Below are 19,593 nucleotides of genomic sequence, written 5' to 3' on the forward strand. Positions count from 1 at the left end.
ATTGCAAAAATTTTTAGAAGTTTTAATTTCAAAATTGTTTTTAAATCATCAAGGAGTTTGGAATGCACATTTAATGAATTCAAAATGAGAAACTCTTTACCAGATGTGGAAACCACAGGAATATATAATATAAGTTGTTCATGTTCAAAAGATTATGTGGGACAAACAGCAAGGAAAATGGCAATAAGATGGCACGAACACGATTTGGACATTATAAATCTAAACCCAAGAACAGGTTTGTCAACTCATATCATCGAAGAGAAGCATTTGATTAAAAAGAGAAGGGTTTTAAAAAGATTAACGGGAAACACAGAGTTGAATGTCTGGGAAGCTTCGTTCATTGCAGAAGAACACTGGAATAAATTAAATAATGAAAATGGTAACATAGATCCAGTATGGAGTTTTCTTTTTCACAAATGGAGTAAGCCACCATCTTTAAAATTTAATGTAACAGAAAACATCAAGAGACTTTGTGAAAACAATGATGAATTTGAATTACCTGATGATATTTTGGATTCATAATTTAATAATAAAACAGACTGTTTTTTCACAGTTAAGTTGCTATATTACAACAATGTAACATTGACAACATCCATTATATAACAGATTCTTTTTGTTTAAAAAATTACTAACCATTGTTATAACTGTATCTTTAATCAAAATGAAAATAAATGTCTGATGAAAGGAGCGTGTGTTCTCCTGAAACGTCACAAAGAAAAACTGTTTTCTTATGCTTGTAATAACCGTAAACTACAGGAAAATAATATTTGTTGTAATGTTAATCATTGTTGTCTTGTACCTTTAGTATTAATGAAGGAACTGAACAGAAAGGAAGTAACGTATTTCTTTCTTTTACAGAGTGGTGAACAATAAAATCATAGGAGTGCAAAGAAGAACTATTTTAGAAATGGAGAAGGCTAACAAGATGGCAGGAAAGAGAAACCATTCAGATGCATCCATTTCAAGGGAGGCTGGTAGATTTATTAAACTTAATAACAGCAACAGTTTTAAGGATGAAGAAAATGCAGATGTGAAACCCAGTAAAAGAAAGAAATCAAAGTCAGAATCAAGAACAGAAGAATCCAGTGCTGACTCCCAAATTTACGAGCAACAGGATGCTCCCTCGAGTGGAGGCAATTCTGAATGTGGCACATTTGTTAAAGCAGAGGCTTCAGAGGTTGAGGAATGCAATGGTTCGAGTGCTTGCCATAAGATAAAGTCATCCAAGAAGAAGAAGAGCACTAACATGGAAGATGTGGAAAATGTGAAAAGGCGAAAAACATCAGATGCAGATGAAGTTGACAGTAGTCAAAAGAAACTTAGAAGTGTGAGTGAATTTAACTCTGAGACAGTAAATGGTGTTTGTGAGGAAAGCAGAGTGAAAGAGGACAGTAAGATGATAAGGGAACCACAGTTTGAAAGACCAAACAAGGGAAAAGCAAACCAAAGGAAGCCCGTGGACCAGAATGGATTGCCGAGGCTCAATCTGAGTACTGGTTTTGTGTGGGATGTTGATGAAAGTGCCGATGCATCTCAGATAAAACAGGATCCAGATTCTTCAAGCGATGAAAATGAAGATGATGAGGTAAGTGTTACAGATCATATAAAGGTAAAGTGTTCCCCTGTGCATAGCACCACGCCATGAAGGCGTATAGGGGGTGTGGGGGTAACGCCCCACACTTTCTTGATCCGGTCGTGAGTAGGGGTGATGTGATCAGCACCACGCCCCTGACCGCCTTTACCCCCCAGGGTTTCCCCCAGGTACCCATGTTATTCGATGCTGGGTGGGCGCCGGGGCCGCTTCCAACCGTTAGAAAAGTTCCCGGATTTGAACCGGCCGGGGATCGAACCCAGGACCTTGAGCATGGTAGTCAGACGCGTTACCGACTGAGCCACCGCGGCCACCTTTACAGATCATATATGAATACATTTATGATTTGTTTTTCGGAAGTATGTCCACAGGAATACACTGTGTACAGGAGTGTGTGTATGGTTTTTATCACTTGTATTATCCAGAAATTATTATTTTTGTATTGTAGTCACTTTATTCAAAAATATATAGGGATGGACTGATATGAAGTTTTAACCCATATAAGGAAGATGTATTCTCCTAATCTCTTATTAAATGGCAAATATTCTGTGAAGAATGTGAAATAGTACAGGGTGATATAGAAATTAATGACATTTCACAACACAATGACATTAAATACGGAGAAACTAGTACTCACTTTATCCACCAAACCGGTTTTTCTTCTTCATTCTATTAATTTCAGTGGCCGCTGCTACTATCCTCGTTGGAACTTGCTGTACTGTTGCTTGGTGTGCATCTTTTGTTTGTAGTTCTCCAACTGCCGCTAGGTGCGCTGTTGTTAACTGTGTGTCCGGGATTTATCCCATTTTGATGATAAATTCTACAATCAATCCGAGGGCCTTGCGATGGGCAATCCGCTATCAGCTCCTTTAGCCAACATCGTCATGCACCTGGCTGAAAAAGAGATACTCCACACTCCAGAACTACAATACATCCGATATGGAAGATACGCGGACGACACAATAGTCGTATACAAAAAGACAGAAGAACTCAAACCTTCTAGTAAACAAGCTAAATAGCATCCACCCCAGACTCAGCTTCACCGTAGAACAAGAAAAACATGGTAAAATCAACTTCCTGGACATCACCATCAGCCATGCACTTAACAAATTCACAACCACTGTCTACTGAAAACCGAATGCAGGCAACCAGTACATACATGCTCTCTCTAGCCATCCCCCCAAGCAAAAAGCTAATGTGTGGCTGAACGTTTATCGAAGAGTTTTCTCCTACTGTTGCAGAGAAGAGGATCTACGAGAGGAGATAGCCACCATCACTGAAATAGTCCTGAAACATGGCTACACAGAAGCACAACTTTCCACTTGGTGCAGTAAAGTGGAAATACAGGTCAGACACCCTAACCAACCACAATCAACCCATCCTCAAGCAACCCAGCCACAATCAACCTCCAGCAGCCAATATAAATGGTTTGCCTTCCCCTACCATCCCACCACTTCCAACCGCATATCCAAAGCCCTTCTCCCATATGGCATCAAAGTAGCGCACAAACCCAATTCCAAAATAGCTGATAAACTGAACAAACACAAACGGTACTTCCTCTCCCTCCTTGATAACCTAGGTGTATATGATGCAGAGTGCGAGAATGCAAGGCACATTACATCGGCAGGTCCATCAGATCTGTCAATGAAATAATCCAAGAGCACTTAACAGATGCGAAAAAAGTTCAACCCACTACTGGTCTTGCTAAACATATCAAATACAATAGCCATAGAATTCAAAAGGTTCAAGTCAAACACACTGCCCACACGCTCGTAGACATCAAAATCAAGGAAACACATGCCATAATGCACTTCCCGCACAAACTAAATATCGATAGCGGATAAGCGCATCACACTTGGATTCCCCTACTACAACAGTTATTGCCCGGAAATAGCAGACAACACAGACCCAGACACACAGTTAACAACACCTAGCGGCAGCCGGAGAACTACAAACAAATAGAACAAAGAAGAAAAAACAGTTTGGCGGATAAAGTGAGTACTAGTTTCTCCGTATTTATATACAACCACGTCTCTCTTTTCCCAATTATGAACAATGACATTATTGTTTTAACACTTGCATAATACAAAAAGTACTCACAGATACAAGGAAAGGTGATGAATGATGATCTTATATGAGGATCTTTTCATGTATGGCTATCATTTCAAGTGACGTATTGCTGTAAACAATCTAGAATAATTGTTGCACTGTCTACCTCTACATTTCGGCCCATAAAATGCACAATTATTTACTTGCCAGTCCACTTTATTTTATGTTAAGTTACCCTAATCTGTACTGGACCTACAGTTTAAAGGATCCCACAGTGCAATGTGTCTTCACTGGTATTGACCAGAACATTTCAATTACAAGGTAACAGCTGTTTACTTGGATGTGATGATTGAATATGGAAAAAAATTAAGGATATATTTTAGAAATATTGTAGATTTACACATGAACCATATGTGTAGATTATGTACTGTGAAGTAATATTTTTATGAACCACATGAGGATCATGGATTGGGAAATTATTTTTACATATGTATATACAAATCCATGAACCAAGTGTGGTTCATGATACCTGATGGTTCAGGACACCAGTTGGTGGCATACTGACTCTACCTGTGTTGGAATTGTTGTAACATTTATATCTGCTAAGGTACCTTCTTCAATGTTGGAAAACTCAGTATTTTGATGGGCCATGAATTAAATTATTATTTTATTGTTATTGCAGAAAGAGAAGAAATCTAAAAAGCTGTCATTTGCTGAAAAGAAGGAGCTTGCAAGACAAGAAGAAGAAAAGTTACGGAAGTTGGAGGAATCACACCTGGATCCAGATCACATGCCGGAATCTGCTGCAGATTTTGATAGGCTGGTTCTTTCATCCCCAGATAGCTCCATCATTTGGGTGAAATACATGGCATTCCATTTACAGGTATGCAATGTAATAAAATAAGCTGATCATGTGAAATGAGATGTGAATCTTAATGCATATTTATCTCTTGGTGTGCCAGCCCCAGTGGCAGAGTGATTAGCACATCGTGCTACGATGCCAGGGGTCCCAGGTTCAAATCCTGGCCTATGCATGGATATTTGTAAATGTCTATTCATCAATTTCATCATATCATCACTCATCTCCATCTTCGCAAATTAGCCAAAAGTGGCACAAGAAGCGAAGTAAAATAAAGCAAATCAATCAACCAACCATTAGCTGTTGTGTGTGTGTGTTTGTTTCTCTCTCCCTCCCTCATCGGACCACAACAAATAACAACATACTGTCAATATCTCTTCATCAGTTGCATCTTGGCTGAGAAAATAAGAAGCCACTGTCATTAGTTTCATCCTGTCATGTCAGATCCAGTGCATGGTTGACCTCAGGGTGGATTTTATCCCTGAAAACAGAGGAAAGTTTAAATTGGGAAGGGGGAGTGCAGCTTCCATGTTTCATTTGACCAAGCTTCTGGCCTCAGAAAATTACAAGCACAGAACACTACCTCACTTGACTGCTTGCCGACTGGAAATGAAACCATGTACGTTGGCACAACAAATGGAATATTGCTTTCAAAGAATTCCACTATGCATGGTCTCCAGCAGAATATATACATTGACTCACTATTTTGATAGTTCAGTGTCTTTAAGTTACTGAGAAATGTGCGTATGCTTGCAGGCAGAAATCAATAATAATAATAAAAAAAAATTACAATATTTTTCTTTGTCACTATGCTTACTGAGAGTCACACACACCTAGTGTTCAGTGCTGTAAGAGCTTTTTGGAGTACTCGTATCCAACATTCATTTTAAGTGTGTTTACTCCCTTGCATTTCACATACTGTAGGTGATGAATGTGTGTTATAGAAATGAAATTTTTATTTTGTAGAATAAGTTTAAATTTTGAATCAAATTTAAGATTTTGTTTACCACTTTACCACCAAAATGCAATTTTATATTTTATATGAGTTTTTGTACTGAAATTTTACCTACTGATGAGGAATATAAAATTTTCAGAAAAGTTTTTGTTGAACAAGACAAGTGTCTGCATTCAATCAAATTAGACATTGTGCTTGTGTGATTGTGATAATGTTCTTTCTTTCAGGCTACAGAGATAGACAAGGCTCGAAATGTGGCCCAGCGTGCGCTGAAGACTATAAGTTTCCGTGAAGAACAAGAGAAGTTCAATGTGTGGATTGCCCTTTTGAACTTAGAGAATATGTATGGAACTGAAGTAAGTGGAATGGTTGCCTGTAACAAATATCAGAGGAACAGTACGACTGTTTTATGTATAAGTTAAGCTTGGTTCTGCTTTTCAACTTTTGTTTATCATGATGATGAGCATGATAGAACAGAAAAACTGAATTAATATGGATAACCAGATAAACTAAATTAGAATATACAGTCAACTCTCGATTCTACGACCCCGGGTATAACGACCCTCTCAAAGTAACGACCCTTTTCCCGGGAACCGTGAAAAATTTAGAAAAAGATAGAAAAGTTTGAAAAAAAAAAGTTGAAAAATTGAAGGAAATCGGCCGAAAAATGCGTTGTTTTTTTCCCAACTCATTTCCTTCACGAGCGCTCTACCGCTCACAATTGGGTCTGAACTAAAAATAGACACCACCACACCATGCTTGAGTGATATCGAATAGCACTTGACCTCTGCCCTCCCCTCCCTCAAGTGCACCAATGTTACCCCGCACCCGACGGCCGCTACCAAACGTGCCAGGTTTGTTTTGCCACGCTTTCTCTTGGATACGCAAGAAGAGAAGATCGAATGTGCTTGGATGTTATTTTAAATCGACCTTTTGTTTCCTTGTCCTAAGAGCTGCTGAAAACTCGCGGGGAAGGGTGGGAGCAGCCCGAAATGACTGCTGGACTTGCAATCTTTGCCAATGTGTATGGCAGGTCAAGCTCTTTCATCAATAAATACACTACTTTGAGAGATAAGATCGCAGGAATGTTCCAAAATACAGATGTGTGGCACCTGTAAGTCTGGCCCATCTGTCCAGTTCAGCAGGTTCCCGTGAGTGAGCAACTCTCGGCCTTGTAGCCGACAACTTCCGGTAACCGCTTTCATTCAAAATGTGTTCTTTGTTCCCTGCAACACTTCATAAAAAAGCGAAACTGTTAGAGATAATCAAAACCACATAGGTGAACTAAAGATCGTCAACCCGCTTAATGCGTTGTCATCCAGGTTTCCACAAAAGTTTACTTCGATCTTATGTGCATCATAACTCCCGTTTCCCACTTCATATGTTTTCCTAATTGTGTCGATGTCGTAATATCGGCTAAAAAAGTGTTCCGTTGGCTTACTGACTTCTCCCTCTTTTCCTGTCAGGAAACCTAGGGGGGGGGGGGGGGGGTGCAATGAAGATTGTTTCAGCCACGATTTTCTTGCTGATGCGGGCTGATTACAGGCGAGGGTGGAAAAGGACCCATCCCTCTTCCTTTCCTTTGACGTCTAAAATGGGGCAACCAGTTCTGGATATATTCTTGAAAACGAACAAAAACCATAGAACAAGTAAAACAAAAAGGGACCCCCCCCCCTTTCCCCAGCTCATTCTCCGCCACTGGTGTGCACGGCAATGTTGATAATTGCAGAATTCAGTTGTTTTTTTAAATTTATTTATTATATATTTTTTTTAATGCTGTTGTCTGCATAGGAAATATTGCCCGTATTATTGTCTGTTGCGTGGTAAAACGGTAAAACCTAAAGCAAGGGTCATTTCTTTCTTCTTTACACTGCTGTTAAAAGTTCAGTCTTCGACAGTTGCGTTATCTTTAAAATGCTGGGACTTTTCTCTTCCGCCACCTGTTGCTCGAACTTCCAGCGGGTCTCTTTGTTTTTACGATGCAGCTGGCGCCAGTGTTTTGTCTAGCTTCTGCTAAGCTCTTGCTTGCAGATAACAGCGATGACTCATCCAGCGCGAAGAAAAAAGTTATTGTTTTGAATCTCGCAAAGCTGTTTTGATTTGACGATAACGAAATTCGATCTCCAGAAAGCAAAACAAGAGTTAAAATAACTTCATGTTCTGCGCCTTCTGATAAGCACAACTGTAAATTTAATTTACCTTTCTTCAGAACCATTCATGTGGAGGAAAAAAAAAGTGTGTTCAATGTAGGAATGGTCGCTGAGACTGATTAAAAAGACATTATTCAAGGGGAAAACGTTTGGAGGGGTGGGTGTTTAACATCGAGAATACTCCTAAATCCAACATTAAATCGTCCATTAACGTGAGAGTAAATAACGATCTACCATTTTGATATGTGAAAATGCGCAGTTTCATAAAGCTTGTTTTCAGTTCATTTTATGCTGATGGGCTAATCGGGACTAAATATACAGTTTAAAGTGAAATTCAATTCCAAACCCGAATGATTATCAACTGCCAGGTTGTTTAATGACCTGTCCTACAATACGCTTTGGGTGAAAATAGATCGCAAGTTGCGCATTTCGTTTTTCACGCTGGATTACAATGCAAGTCAAGGAAGGAGTTTGGACTGCTCCCTTGAATGGGGAAGGAGGGTGAATGAAGTTGGTTGAAGCAAAGAAAAGTGACTTTTTTTTTACGATGTATTTTACACAGCCGAACCAGAATGATAATTACAGCCCTGCCTTTATTTTTTTTGTCTGGTACCTAGAGAGGTTGTGTTGTTTCTCCCGAGAGATCTAATCTTACCAGTTAATCTTGTAACAGACAATGCTCCATTAAACCCGTATAAAATCCAACATTCATTCTGCCCGATTTTCTCCCGACTTTTGCTGGCACCAGTCTGACTGGTGTCAAGATTCTTCGAGTTTCGCTTGCAATAAGCGAGAGATTGTTTTCCTTTCCATAGGTCTCAGTGGAAACGGGTTTCTCATTAACTAGAATTGTAAGAATTTCCTGGAAAAGCAATGACTGTGCACAATTGAAACAAAGTAACATTATTTTAAATTCTCTTTTGTGAAAACTTTTTCATATTCTATTTTCCTTCTCACAACACGCATCCTGTGCATAACAGGTTGTATAACTACCAGGATAAATGGTGTTACCATCTCCTAGGCATCTTTGTGTCCGTTTGAGCTCCCTTTAAGCTGAAAATTGGTGCAAATTCCAATAACGACCCCTTCGAAATAACGACCCTTTTCCCGGGAACTGTGAAAGGTCGTTGAATCGAGAGTTGACTGTAATATGTAATTTTTAAACTCTTATCTGTTCAACAATTCTCAGATGTGACTACAAATGGAAGTAAAGCAGAGCATGTTAATTCATACATGACATGTATAAAAATTAGGGCTGAGCTGATACCGATGTATCAGTATTAGCTGATAACAGTAACATCGGTATCGGAAAGTATCAGTTGGAATTCATCTACCCATACTATTACGGTAATTTGGTCTTTCACGGGGTCCACAAAAATACCACGTGACATTTTCGCAGTCTAATAATCCTGGAAATTATGCAAAATTCAAACTTTTTTTTTTTTGCACGAAAAACTATTTTTTTTATTACATAACATCTATTTAATGTTCTGATGCAATTCTTGAATATTCTAAAGCAGATTTCTTGGCAAATCGATGCATATAATTGCAGAAGAACATACACACACCAATATTGATCATCGTTTTGAACAAATTTAAATTATTGCAATTTTCAAGTATCGGTATCAGTGGGAATTGGTAGGAGAATCGACATCGGTATCGGTTGAAAGTGATATCGGCTCAGGTCTAATAAGAAATTGCATTAAAAAACTTGGGCAACAACAAAGCAGCTTTAGATGTTGAATGTACTGTGTTCAAAGTATGTAGGAAGATACTGCTGTAGAATGCAGGAATTACTGGTTAAAATATGAAATGAATACCATCGTTCCACATGTATGTATACAAATTACACCCACGAGTTAGTCAATGTTCACAGGAAAACATCATAAACAACTTCATTAAAAATTGCCTCTGGTGTGTTTTTTTGCCTTCTATCAGAACTTTTTGTGTCACCAAGTAAAGCAGCTCCATTCTGTCTGAATTTGAATGTGCAGCTCATGTCACACGGGAGCAATATCATTGGTATTTGTCATGCTAACAAAAGAAGTAACTTTGTACTTATGCCAGCACATCCTTGTTTTAAATCATTATGGGTAAAACCATTAACAGTTGTGCATATTATGTTACTTTTAAATGATGATTATATTTTATGTATAAAGTTCAGTTGAGTAATGTTTTGAATTTTGTTGTGTAGGAAAGTTTGGGGAAGGTTTTTGAGGAAGCTGTACAGATGAACGATTCTTTCAAAGTTTATTCCAAGATGTTGGAAATATATGCAGAGAGCCACAAAGAGGAGGTAAGGAACAGTACTTTATATACAAATTATTATGACGCACAGAGAACTGCTATAATGTAATGATTCATTTTATTGTGTGTCTTCTGTAAAGCGTCTCCCCGATGGCGCAGTGGTAGCGTCGTTGCCTTCTAATCGATGGGTCCCGGGTTCAATACCCGGTGGAGGCACAAGTGGTTCGGATCCCACTTTAAACTGTAGGTCCAGTCCCGATTAGCCTTACTGTGCATAAAGTTGACTTAAAACACAAAATCAATCAATCAATCAGTCTCTTCTGTAAGGGATAGTATTGCATTTCCTGATTCAACATAAGATGCAAATGCTTAATGGTTTCCCCGATGGCGCAGTGGTAGCGTCGTCACCTTGTAATCAAGGGGTCTCTGGTTCGATACCTGGTGGAGGTACATAGTGGTTCAGATTCCACTTTAAACTGTAGGTCCAGTTCCGATTAGCCTTACTGTGCATAAAGTGGGCTTAAAACACTCAATCAATCAAAAGCAAATACTTAATGCAGTTCCCTGGTAAGACTTTAACTATGAATTTGATTTCTTCACTTTTAACTCTTGATAGTCTAAAACTGACAAAAAGGTAGCAATGTATATTTCTTGTTAAGAGTTCACCTTCTTAATTAGATCAAAAACACATATCTGAAGTTTTTTAAAATCAAATTAGTTGCTTTTATCATTGATTCATTCCTTTTCAAATCAAACGGTTTTAATACTGAATCAGATTAATAATTAGTTCTATTTATAGAAAACATAAACTAGAACCATATATCAGAAAGCCAAATTCCATTTAAATTAACAAATAGGGTAAATTTTGTCCGATATGCACTATTTTTCATCTTGTAGCATAACAACAGTCACAAAACAATGTGATTAAATTTTATAGGTGACTCAACAATCTACAAACTACTTACAGAAAAACCAATTCAATCTAATTATTGACCAATTTATTATCCATATTACAACTTAAGATTTCATGTGATTTGCCAGATGTAATGTAATGTAAGGTAATGTTGATTACAACAGCATGTGGTTAAAATCAATCAATAAATAATAGAGATGACCGATACAAAAACTTTTGGCTATACTGAACCAGCACCAATATGAAATTAACAATAACTTATCTGACATAAAATTACAAATGCTCTTTGGAAACATGAATGGTTTATTTACCTCCTTAATTACTGCAATGAATTTTTTCTTCTTCGAAAAATGGAACTTTTTATGTAGGTATTTACTTAGTAACAACTGGAATATATGTGACAGTAGAAAACTTCTTACGTCACATGCTGGCAACATATTTGTTAATGTTTTTTAGTGTTTTTAACAAACTGGAATATATGTATTATATATTTATGGCTGGCTGCTTCTGTAAGCTATATCTGAATACTTTATCCGTATGCCTTTTCGGCGACCTCAATTTAATTCTTGTTATTTAGCGTCGCCCTTCTTCAACTTTTGACTAATCGCCTGATACTGATACCTACTTAATATTATAAGGCAATTTTGTATTCATAATGAATATATTGGCCAGGACACACATTGCATATGATAATAATAGAAATTAATGGCAAGTGTGACGATCGCAGTACCTGATAGGCACATGATCAACAAGCATTCTGATGTATACAGGTAGATTAAAGTATAACTAATTATGTGTGTTTTTTATGAATAGAATATAAGTTTCAATGTTTTATTTACAGGAGGGAGAGAAGATTTTGAACAAAATGTTGAAAAAATTCAAAATGAACAAAGATGTGTTTACTAAGGGAGGACAATTCTATATGACAATTGGACGGGTGGAGAATGCAAGACATCTTCTTCAGAAAGCATTGAAGGTCTTGAATATAAAAGAACGTAAGTAAGTACAGTCAACTCTCAATTCTAAGACCCCGTATTTTAATGACCCTCTCGAAGTAACGATCCTTTTCCCGGGAACAGTGAAAAATTTGAAGAAAGGGAGAAAAAAAAAGGTGAAAAATTCAAGGAAATCGGCCGAAAAATATGTTTGTTGCACTCATTTTATTCGCTGTGTTGCAATTCCCTTCACGAGCGCTCTGCGAGTCGCAAGTGGGCCTGATCTAAAAATAGACACCACCAAACCATTCTTGAGTGATATCCAATAGCTAGAGGCACATATTTGTGGTAAATAAAAAAGCAAAATATCGGTACAAAAACCGAGTCAATTTCAGGTTCAAAAGCGGTAAATAAAATCTCATATCGGTGTTATAGCGGTGAATAGATCAGAGTTCCTAACGGTAAAAAAAAACATAATGGTAACAGTATTGTATGGGCAAAACAACTCTCACTCGGTTATTTTGGCATTGTTAACATTCATACTTACATATCCTGCATTGCGAAAGATTCTTGAAGGTCGCCTTTTGCATTTTTCACATTAACAGTAATTATTAATCTTGCTTTCTTCGCTTCTGTAACACACAATATGGCGAGTTGCATTGTGCATCATCAGTGGGTATGCAGTGTTTCCAACCTTCTTCACTGAAAATTACCTACTATGAATGGATTTTTTTTTTCAATTTTAACTATGCTTGCCTAACCTAACCTCACTGGAAATAGTTCGTGGAGCTATCTGCGAATGGTATGTGGGGCTACCCCAGAAACCATTCATGGATAGCCCCACGAACCATTTCCGGTTAGGTTAGGTTCAGTTAGGCAAGCATAGTTAAGGTGAACATAATTTAAAAAACTTGTTCCAAAACAATGAAAACAATGGCATGGTTGGAAACACTGACAGGGAGTTACATCATGAAACGTACGCACCAACCGGTACACATAGAGGAAGCAAATAAGAGGAACATCTATTGTGCATCTGAGACATATTTTTCTTGAAAAACACATGAATTCCCGGTAACGCAGATTCCACGACAAAAGAAAACACCTCCACGGACCTTCAACATGCTACAGAAACTCATTTCCGTAAGTAGTTTCGCCTGTAAAAATAAAGAAATACGTTGTGCCCATACGACACTTACCAAAATAACTTAATTTAATATTCAAAATGAAATTGGTCATGCTCAGAGTTACATATCAGAATTGCCCATGCTAAGCGTTAGTTATTAAAACTTCCCAGATTAAAAAAAAAGTACAGAATATATTATTCAAAATGAAATTGTCCATGCAAAGTTTATTTGTCTAAAAAAATATAATATTTATTATTCACCATAAAATTTGTCCACATTAACAGTTACATAAAGAAAATTTCTTTATATTTAAGAAACACTACATTTATGAAAAACTAAAATATGCTGACCAAGGCAGTAATTTATTTTATAAGATAACATAAACTAACGTAACGTTTCAACCATCTAGCAAGGTCTTCTTCAGACTCTGTATCAAGTACAAAAGTAACCAGATACCACAAAAGACCATTATATATACACAAACATTACTCCCTCCAGACTATTTAGAAAGTTGTTTGGAACTTTCTAGCAGATGACTTTCACTTTGCCAACTTCACTTTCACCTAAAAGGCTAAACACAATTACTTCCATATAAAATGTGGCTGGGCTTTTAATCTCACACTCTTTTCCCTTCATTTTTCTTCCTTCTCCTTTCCTCTTTCTCTCTTGTCCTTTCCACTCTTTCCAACATCTTCTTCCATTCTTTGTTTAACTTCAGTCCCCCATTCCAGTTCATTGTGGGACTGAAGTTAAACAAAGAATGGAAGAAGATGTTGGAAAGAGTGGAAAGGACAAGAGAGAAAGAGGAAAGGAGAAGGAAGAAAAATGAAGGGAAAAGAGTGTGAGATTAAAAGCCCAGCCACATTTTATATGGAAGTAATTGTGTTTAGCCTTTTAGGTGAAAGTGAAGTTGGCAAAGTGAAAGTCATCTGCTAGAAAGTTCCAAACAACTTTCTAAATAGTCTGGAGGGAGTAATGTTTGTGTATATATAATGGTCTTTTGTGGTATCTGGTTACTTTTGTACTTGATACAGAGTCTGAAGAAGACCTTGCTAGAAGGTTGAAACGTTACGTTAGTTTATGTTTTCTTATAAAATAAATTACTGCCTTGGTCAGCATATTTTAGTTTTTCATAATCATGGAAACAAGGCTTAATGGTGTTATAACTACATTTATTACAAAGTAAAAGTATGGCTAACAGGTATACGAGAGCCTCCTTGATGTAAAAAAAAATTAATTCACTATTCACAAAATAATTTGTGGTAACATATAAAATCATTCAAATTATTTAACAAAAAGAAAAATAATCATTTCCCAGAATAAAATTTGTCCACATTAATAGTTACAAAAAAAGCATCTTTGACAGGGAAAAAACATGCATATATTGCTCACAATAAAATTGTTGATCCTAATGGAGATCTTGGGTGAAATAAAGTGATGTGAAAAGCTCCAGGTTTTCTGGCTTCAAAGTTGTCCGCCTATCTGAATGTACACACCCATATGCAGAAAATGCACGTTCGCAATCGACATTGGAGACAGGTACCCAAATGGCCCTTATGGAGGCAAAAGCAAATTCTGGATGATCATCCGTGAGTGCCTTCAGGATGTCTATTGTTTCCACATTGTGCCCTGCCTGTACATCTTTAACGCTATTTTGCAAAGCTGCATAGCCACTAAGAAAATTCTCTTTTTTTACATTACTGAAGAATGGAACTTTTTTGGAGAGCATTGCTAAGTTATCATCTACCTTACTTATCGAAATTGACCTTTTATCAAACAACTTGCCAAGAGTTGATATATAGGTCTTGGCTGGGTCATTTAAAATCAACTGCAAGAGTTTGCCTCTACATTTTTCTGATGTAAGGCATAACTTGTGTTTTACCGATGCACTTTTTGTTGTGTTTAGTGTACCTAAACACTCCACAAGCCTGTCAGAGAAAATACCTTCTGCTAATTGACCAAATTGTGACACTAGATCCTGTAGTTGGTGGTGTAGTTTATGAACATATGGATATTCTGAACCTTCAAGTGTAGTTATAAGTTTAAAATTCACAGCACAATGGTCTACCACAAAGAATGCCTGGCACTGTATTACTGTGGCAACATCAGTGTCCTTCGAAAGGTGTTTAAAGTATTCTGCACTAGGACTGTTTTCGCAATAGGAACTAAAAAATTCCACAATATCTGTTAGATATTCACACGCATAGCATACAGAACCGTACCATGAATTCCACCTGGTTAACACAGGAGATGGAAATAATTTTGCTTCCTTCTCACCATCTGGATATTTCTTCCTCAGAAACTCTAGGTACGCATGTTTCCTTTTTCTGGTGTTCAGGAACGATGATTTCGTCTTGGCAATGAACTCATTAAGTTCTGTCAAGTTGGCAGGCCAGAAGTTCCCAACAATATTTAACTTGTGGGCCCAACATTGCACATGCAACAAATCCTCGGAAATTATCACTTTTAAAGTATCTACACATTTTGTCATGTACCAAGCAGAATCACTAACAACACACAATGTTATCGTGTGCAATTTCATATTTCTGCAATATGTCCAAAATAGCCCTTGAACATTCAGTTGCATTAGCATTGCTCAACACTTTTATACCCGCAACATACAGTTTTGTCGATGTTGCCAAGAACACCTTAAAAAGAACTACGAAAACACATCTTCCATTCCTGTCTGTTGTTTCGTCACAGAGAATAGCAACAGGAACATCCTTCATGTTTTCCTTGATACCTTGTTCATATTCAGCATGGAGTTTTGGAACATACGTCTGCCTCAAAACTCTTGCTTGTGGTAAGTCACCAGCACCTAGAAAATCAAGTACCCTCTGTTAGGACAATGTAATGTTGAATATGATATGATATTGAATATGTAGTTGAAGAAACTCAGCCATAAAAAGGAAAAATAACCTTTTGGCATGCGGTTTCAAGCCTAGCTTTGAATAGGACCTGCCATAGTCATCAGGACCATTCCAGCATAATGTGGGTAACTTTTTACACACAAAAAAATTAAGGTTCTAGACATGATATTGGATTAAAATACAAATATATAGAATATCTATACCACTTCTCGTGTAATGCTCCTACTAACAAAATAGAGTAACTAAGTATTTCAGTGCACTAAATGTATAAAATTAAAGAATAGTGCAGAACTCCTGATCTTGAGCCAAGTCTTGCAAAGATGTAATAATAATTATGTAGTGAAATATTTGATGATTTTGCATTTTTGTTCTAAAAAGGTTGAAAAATTGTTCAAATATATAAACGTCCATATTAAATAATTAGAAAACCAAAGATTTCTTATATTTTGTCACCACTTTTTAGGAACAGGTAATTTACTTTGTGAAAGTAGGGAGGAATTTTTCGATGTACAAGTGATTACTAGCATACAACAGATTACTGCAAAAAGTGGCTGGAATTTGCATTTTCAACAATACAGGATAAAATTATTTGGTAATAGTTTCATACATCTTCAATTTTACACAAGGAACTACTTACGGAAATGAGTTTCTCCAAGGTTTACAACGTTCGTCGAGGTATTTTCTTTCATCGTGGAATATATTTTTCCGGAAAATGATGTATTGTTCAAGATAAATATCTCACAAACGCAAAATTGCCATTGCTTTCATTTGCTTGCCTTACGACAACCGGATTCTGCGTACGTTTGATGATGTAAGCCCCTGTCAGTGTTTCAACCCCCCCTTTTTTTACTATGCTTGCCTAACATAACCAAACCTAACCTAACCTTATCGGAAATGGTTCGTGGGGCTATCGGTCAGCTACCATGCATAATGGTTTGTGGGGCTATTCGTGTATGGTTCATGGGGCTATACGTCAGCTACCCGTGCATAATGTATAATTTCCACTGCTGACGAACACGACAGTAGGTAATTTTTGATGCAGAAGGTTGAAACACTCCATAGCCACAACATGAGTTAAGATGTGCCCACCATATTGTGTGTTCTGGAAGCGAAGAAAGGAATAAAAAAAGCACTCAGAATGTAAAAAATTGAGATTGTTTTCGTGTAAAAAGCATAATGGCACCTTGAACTATGTTCCGCAATACACAATTGGTAAGTACGAACCATACAAAACACAAAAAATCCGATTTTAATGTGTCTCCAATCTATGAAACTGTTACCAATTATTTTGCAATTCTAAATTCCATTTGCAAGAACCAGTGCAGCTTAAGGAATTGGGGCAGGGGGGGGGGGGGGCATCCTGACCTGAGTGAAGAAAATGTAAACATTTTCAACTGGCATCCATTAAATTGCTCTCTACAATTAACTTTCTGTTACTTGTTAAGGCATCAGTAAGGAATTTTTTCTAAAAAATTATTTGTCACTTTAAGGAAAAAGTTACTATCTTTAGATGATAAATGCATTCTAGCAATTATGATAGTAATAAATTTGGAATAAAATTTGTTTACATTATTAGTATGCAATAGTTATTCTTTCTTAATAATTATAACAGTGGATCCAATTTTCACAATAAACCATGGCTGGAATTTCTTCACATCACTTCCCTCCGTTCCTCATCCCCTCTAATCTTAGAATACATAAAAAAAAAAAGAAATGATAATGCAATCGCACATGTGTGGTTTATTTTTCTAATCTCAGAATATACCAAATGAAGCAATGGTGTTGCATTCACACATGTGGAGTTTATCTTTCAGCACCATACTCATTATTCGTGGCCAGTGGCGTGCCCAGGATTTTCGAAAGGAGGGGGTTAGGTATACATTTTTTAGTAGTCGGCCCTCATTTTGCCATCTTTTCCTGCATTTGATGTTCTTTTCTTTAGGAATACTGGGCCAAAGGGGGTTATAACCCCCACCAACCCCCCTTGGGCACGAATGAAAAATGCACAAAAGAAACGAAGTAAAGAACAAAATAATTTTCCACTCTCATATATTTACTGGAGTCACATAGTGGTTTGGATACCACTAAAACCAGTTCTGATTAGCCCATCTGTGCACAAAGTGGGCTTAAAACAAAACTCAAACAAGGAAAAATTTGTATATTTACAATTTATTCTTACCGTGACAAGTACCTTCAAATAAACAGGACTGACAAACAATAAAACAAAATCCGAGTTACGTTATTACGAAGCTAAAATATATTTGGAGATTATGCTAAATACATGAAGTCACATGTTAAAAAAAGCTTTTATATGAAGAAATTAACGGGAAATACGTAAAACCATGCTGCTTTGTGACACAGACTCAGAAAATTCGATCGCATCAAGCTGCATGAAAGACGTTATTCATGATGCGTAGTTTTCCTTCAAATGAAAATGATTGACAACGCATAATAAAAAGAGAAATGCATTTTGTTGTTACAAATCGCGATATATTTGAAGAACATGTTAAATGAACAAAATGTTCTCCCAGGTGACAAAATTGTGGAAAAATCAGAAAAACCATGCTTTTTGTGACGCTGCAAATTCAGAAAAACTGATCGTAGGAAGCCGCGGGAATGACGTCATGCTATGATACGTATTTTAGGCGAACAAAACAAGCCTTTTTTTAAAAAAAATTAAAAATAGCACATCCTTACATTGGTAACAAAGTTTAAACTTAGTGCGCACATGACTTCTTGTATTTTTGCTGCTGATCGTAACACTTTCTACTACATCGTAATATACAAAACGCATATCGTAAGATCTTTTTACGGCTAAATACATCGATCTTCCACCTTACTACATTTTATTTTTCTTCATGCTAACTATTAATTTTAAATTCGCATTCGTTTCTTCATGAAAAAAAAAAACACTCCAAATAAAATATTTCTTGATTTCATCAAATACGAAATATGGATTCTCCTAAATATATTTTACTTCATGAGACACAATATCCAATAAGAATCAGGAATGATTACGATTAAGTAAATAAATGGACACGAAAGCTTGTACTCACCAGTGATGTATCGATTCATCCATGTGCGTAATCCAGGTTCATCGAGCTTTTCCAATGGAATATTTGCGTGAACGAAGGCATTCACTGTCGACATAATGAAGTCTTCTTTGTCCTTCTTAATTTGTTTCGCATTATGTGCCAATTCTCCAAGAGATACTTGTCGCTTTGTTGGTGAAACGCTCTTGTTCACAGTCTTCTTGTTTTTCACATGTGAGGCACTTTCACGAATATGTTTTATGCACGAATCTTTACGTTTCCAGTCAATTCGAACATTACAAAATTTGCACACCATTATCCGTTTTACTTTATCAAAAATATAAAAGCCTTCATGAGCAAATTCACGCTCCCGATCAAACACAGTCACGGCTTTCGGCATGGTAATTTCTTACGCTACCAAATCTCGCAGAACAATAACAACACATTCACGCTACGCACAAGATTATGAATGAAATGAACGAGAGGGGGGTGAGGAGAATGGTTCGAGGTTTCTTCGGGTGGCGTCGTGTATGAGGGCCAATCATAATGGACCACATTATCCAGTGCCTCAAGATTTGGACCAATGAGAGTTGGCGTCTTAAACTCTTCTTAGAGAACGAAGAAAAGACAAAATGGCGGAAGCAAAAATAATAGTTTTAACACGAAAAACATGCGATTTTTTATTAAAAAACAATATTTTGTTAATAAACTATTAATTTCGTGTAAAACGTTTCATTTCGCGTTTTCCCGTTCATTTCGCGTTATTTCGCGAATAAATACGGCTGAAAAAACATACACACGTGTTTAGAAAAATAATGAAAATAACTTCTAGGCACCCAATAAAATATTTCGTGTTTTCGTCATAAAC

The 19,593-nt window shown here is 36.9% G+C and overlaps 2 protein-coding genes across 2 annotated transcripts; one reads left to right on the top strand and one right to left on the bottom strand.

Annotated features, from left to right (window-relative positions):
* Positions 1-857: 857 nt before the first annotated feature.
* Positions 858-11,767, top strand: LOC145983577 (protein RRP5 homolog). Its single transcript, XM_083116645.1, has 5 exons — positions 858-1,585; positions 4,323-4,523; positions 5,682-5,810; positions 9,799-9,900; positions 11,606-11,767. Exons 1-5 carry the CDS (start codon positions 908-910, stop codon positions 11,765-11,767), a joined length of 1,272 nt encoding a protein of 423 aa, XP_082972771.1. The 5' UTR covers positions 858-907.
* A 3,563-nt stretch (positions 11,768-15,330) lies between these two features.
* On the bottom strand, positions 15,331-19,125 carry LOC145983576 (CGG triplet repeat-binding protein 1-like). The gene is made up of 2 exons (XM_083116644.1): positions 18,750-19,125; positions 15,331-15,641 (listed from the first exon to the last, which is right to left on the bottom strand). The coding sequence occupies exons 1-2, from the start codon at positions 19,123-19,125 to the stop codon at positions 15,331-15,333; spliced, it is 687 nt and encodes a 228-aa protein (XP_082972770.1).
* Positions 19,126-19,593: the final 468 nt, after the last annotated feature.

The sequence above is a fragment of the Lepisma saccharinum genome, unplaced genomic scaffold, assembly GCF_977018435.1.
Source record: "Lepisma saccharinum unplaced genomic scaffold, izLepSacc3.1 HAP1_SCAFFOLD_1260, whole genome shotgun sequence".
Taxonomy (NCBI): Eukaryota; Metazoa; Arthropoda; class Insecta; order Zygentoma; family Lepismatidae; genus Lepisma; species Lepisma saccharinum.

Excerpts from the sequence above, each read along its gene's own strand:
- LOC145983577 (XM_083116645.1), top strand. The coding sequence starts at position 908 with ATGGAGAAGGCTAACAAGATGGCAGGAAAGAGAAACCATTCAGATGCA. Across the intron at positions 1,586-4,322 it reads ATGAAAATGAAGATGATGAG|AAAGAGAAGAAATCTAAAAA; the intron begins GTAAGTGTTACA and ends TTGTTATTGCAG. Across the intron at positions 4,524-5,681 it reads ACATGGCATTCCATTTACAG|GCTACAGAGATAGACAAGGC; the intron begins GTATGCAATGTA and ends TCTTTCTTTCAG.
- LOC145983576 (XM_083116644.1), bottom strand. The coding sequence starts at position 19,125 with ATGCCGAAAGCCGTGACTGTGTTTGATCGGGAGCGTGAATTTGCTCAT. Across the intron at positions 15,642-18,749 it reads GATGAATCGATACATCACTG|GTGCTGGTGACTTACCACAA; the intron begins GTGAGTACAAGC and ends TTGATTTTCTAG.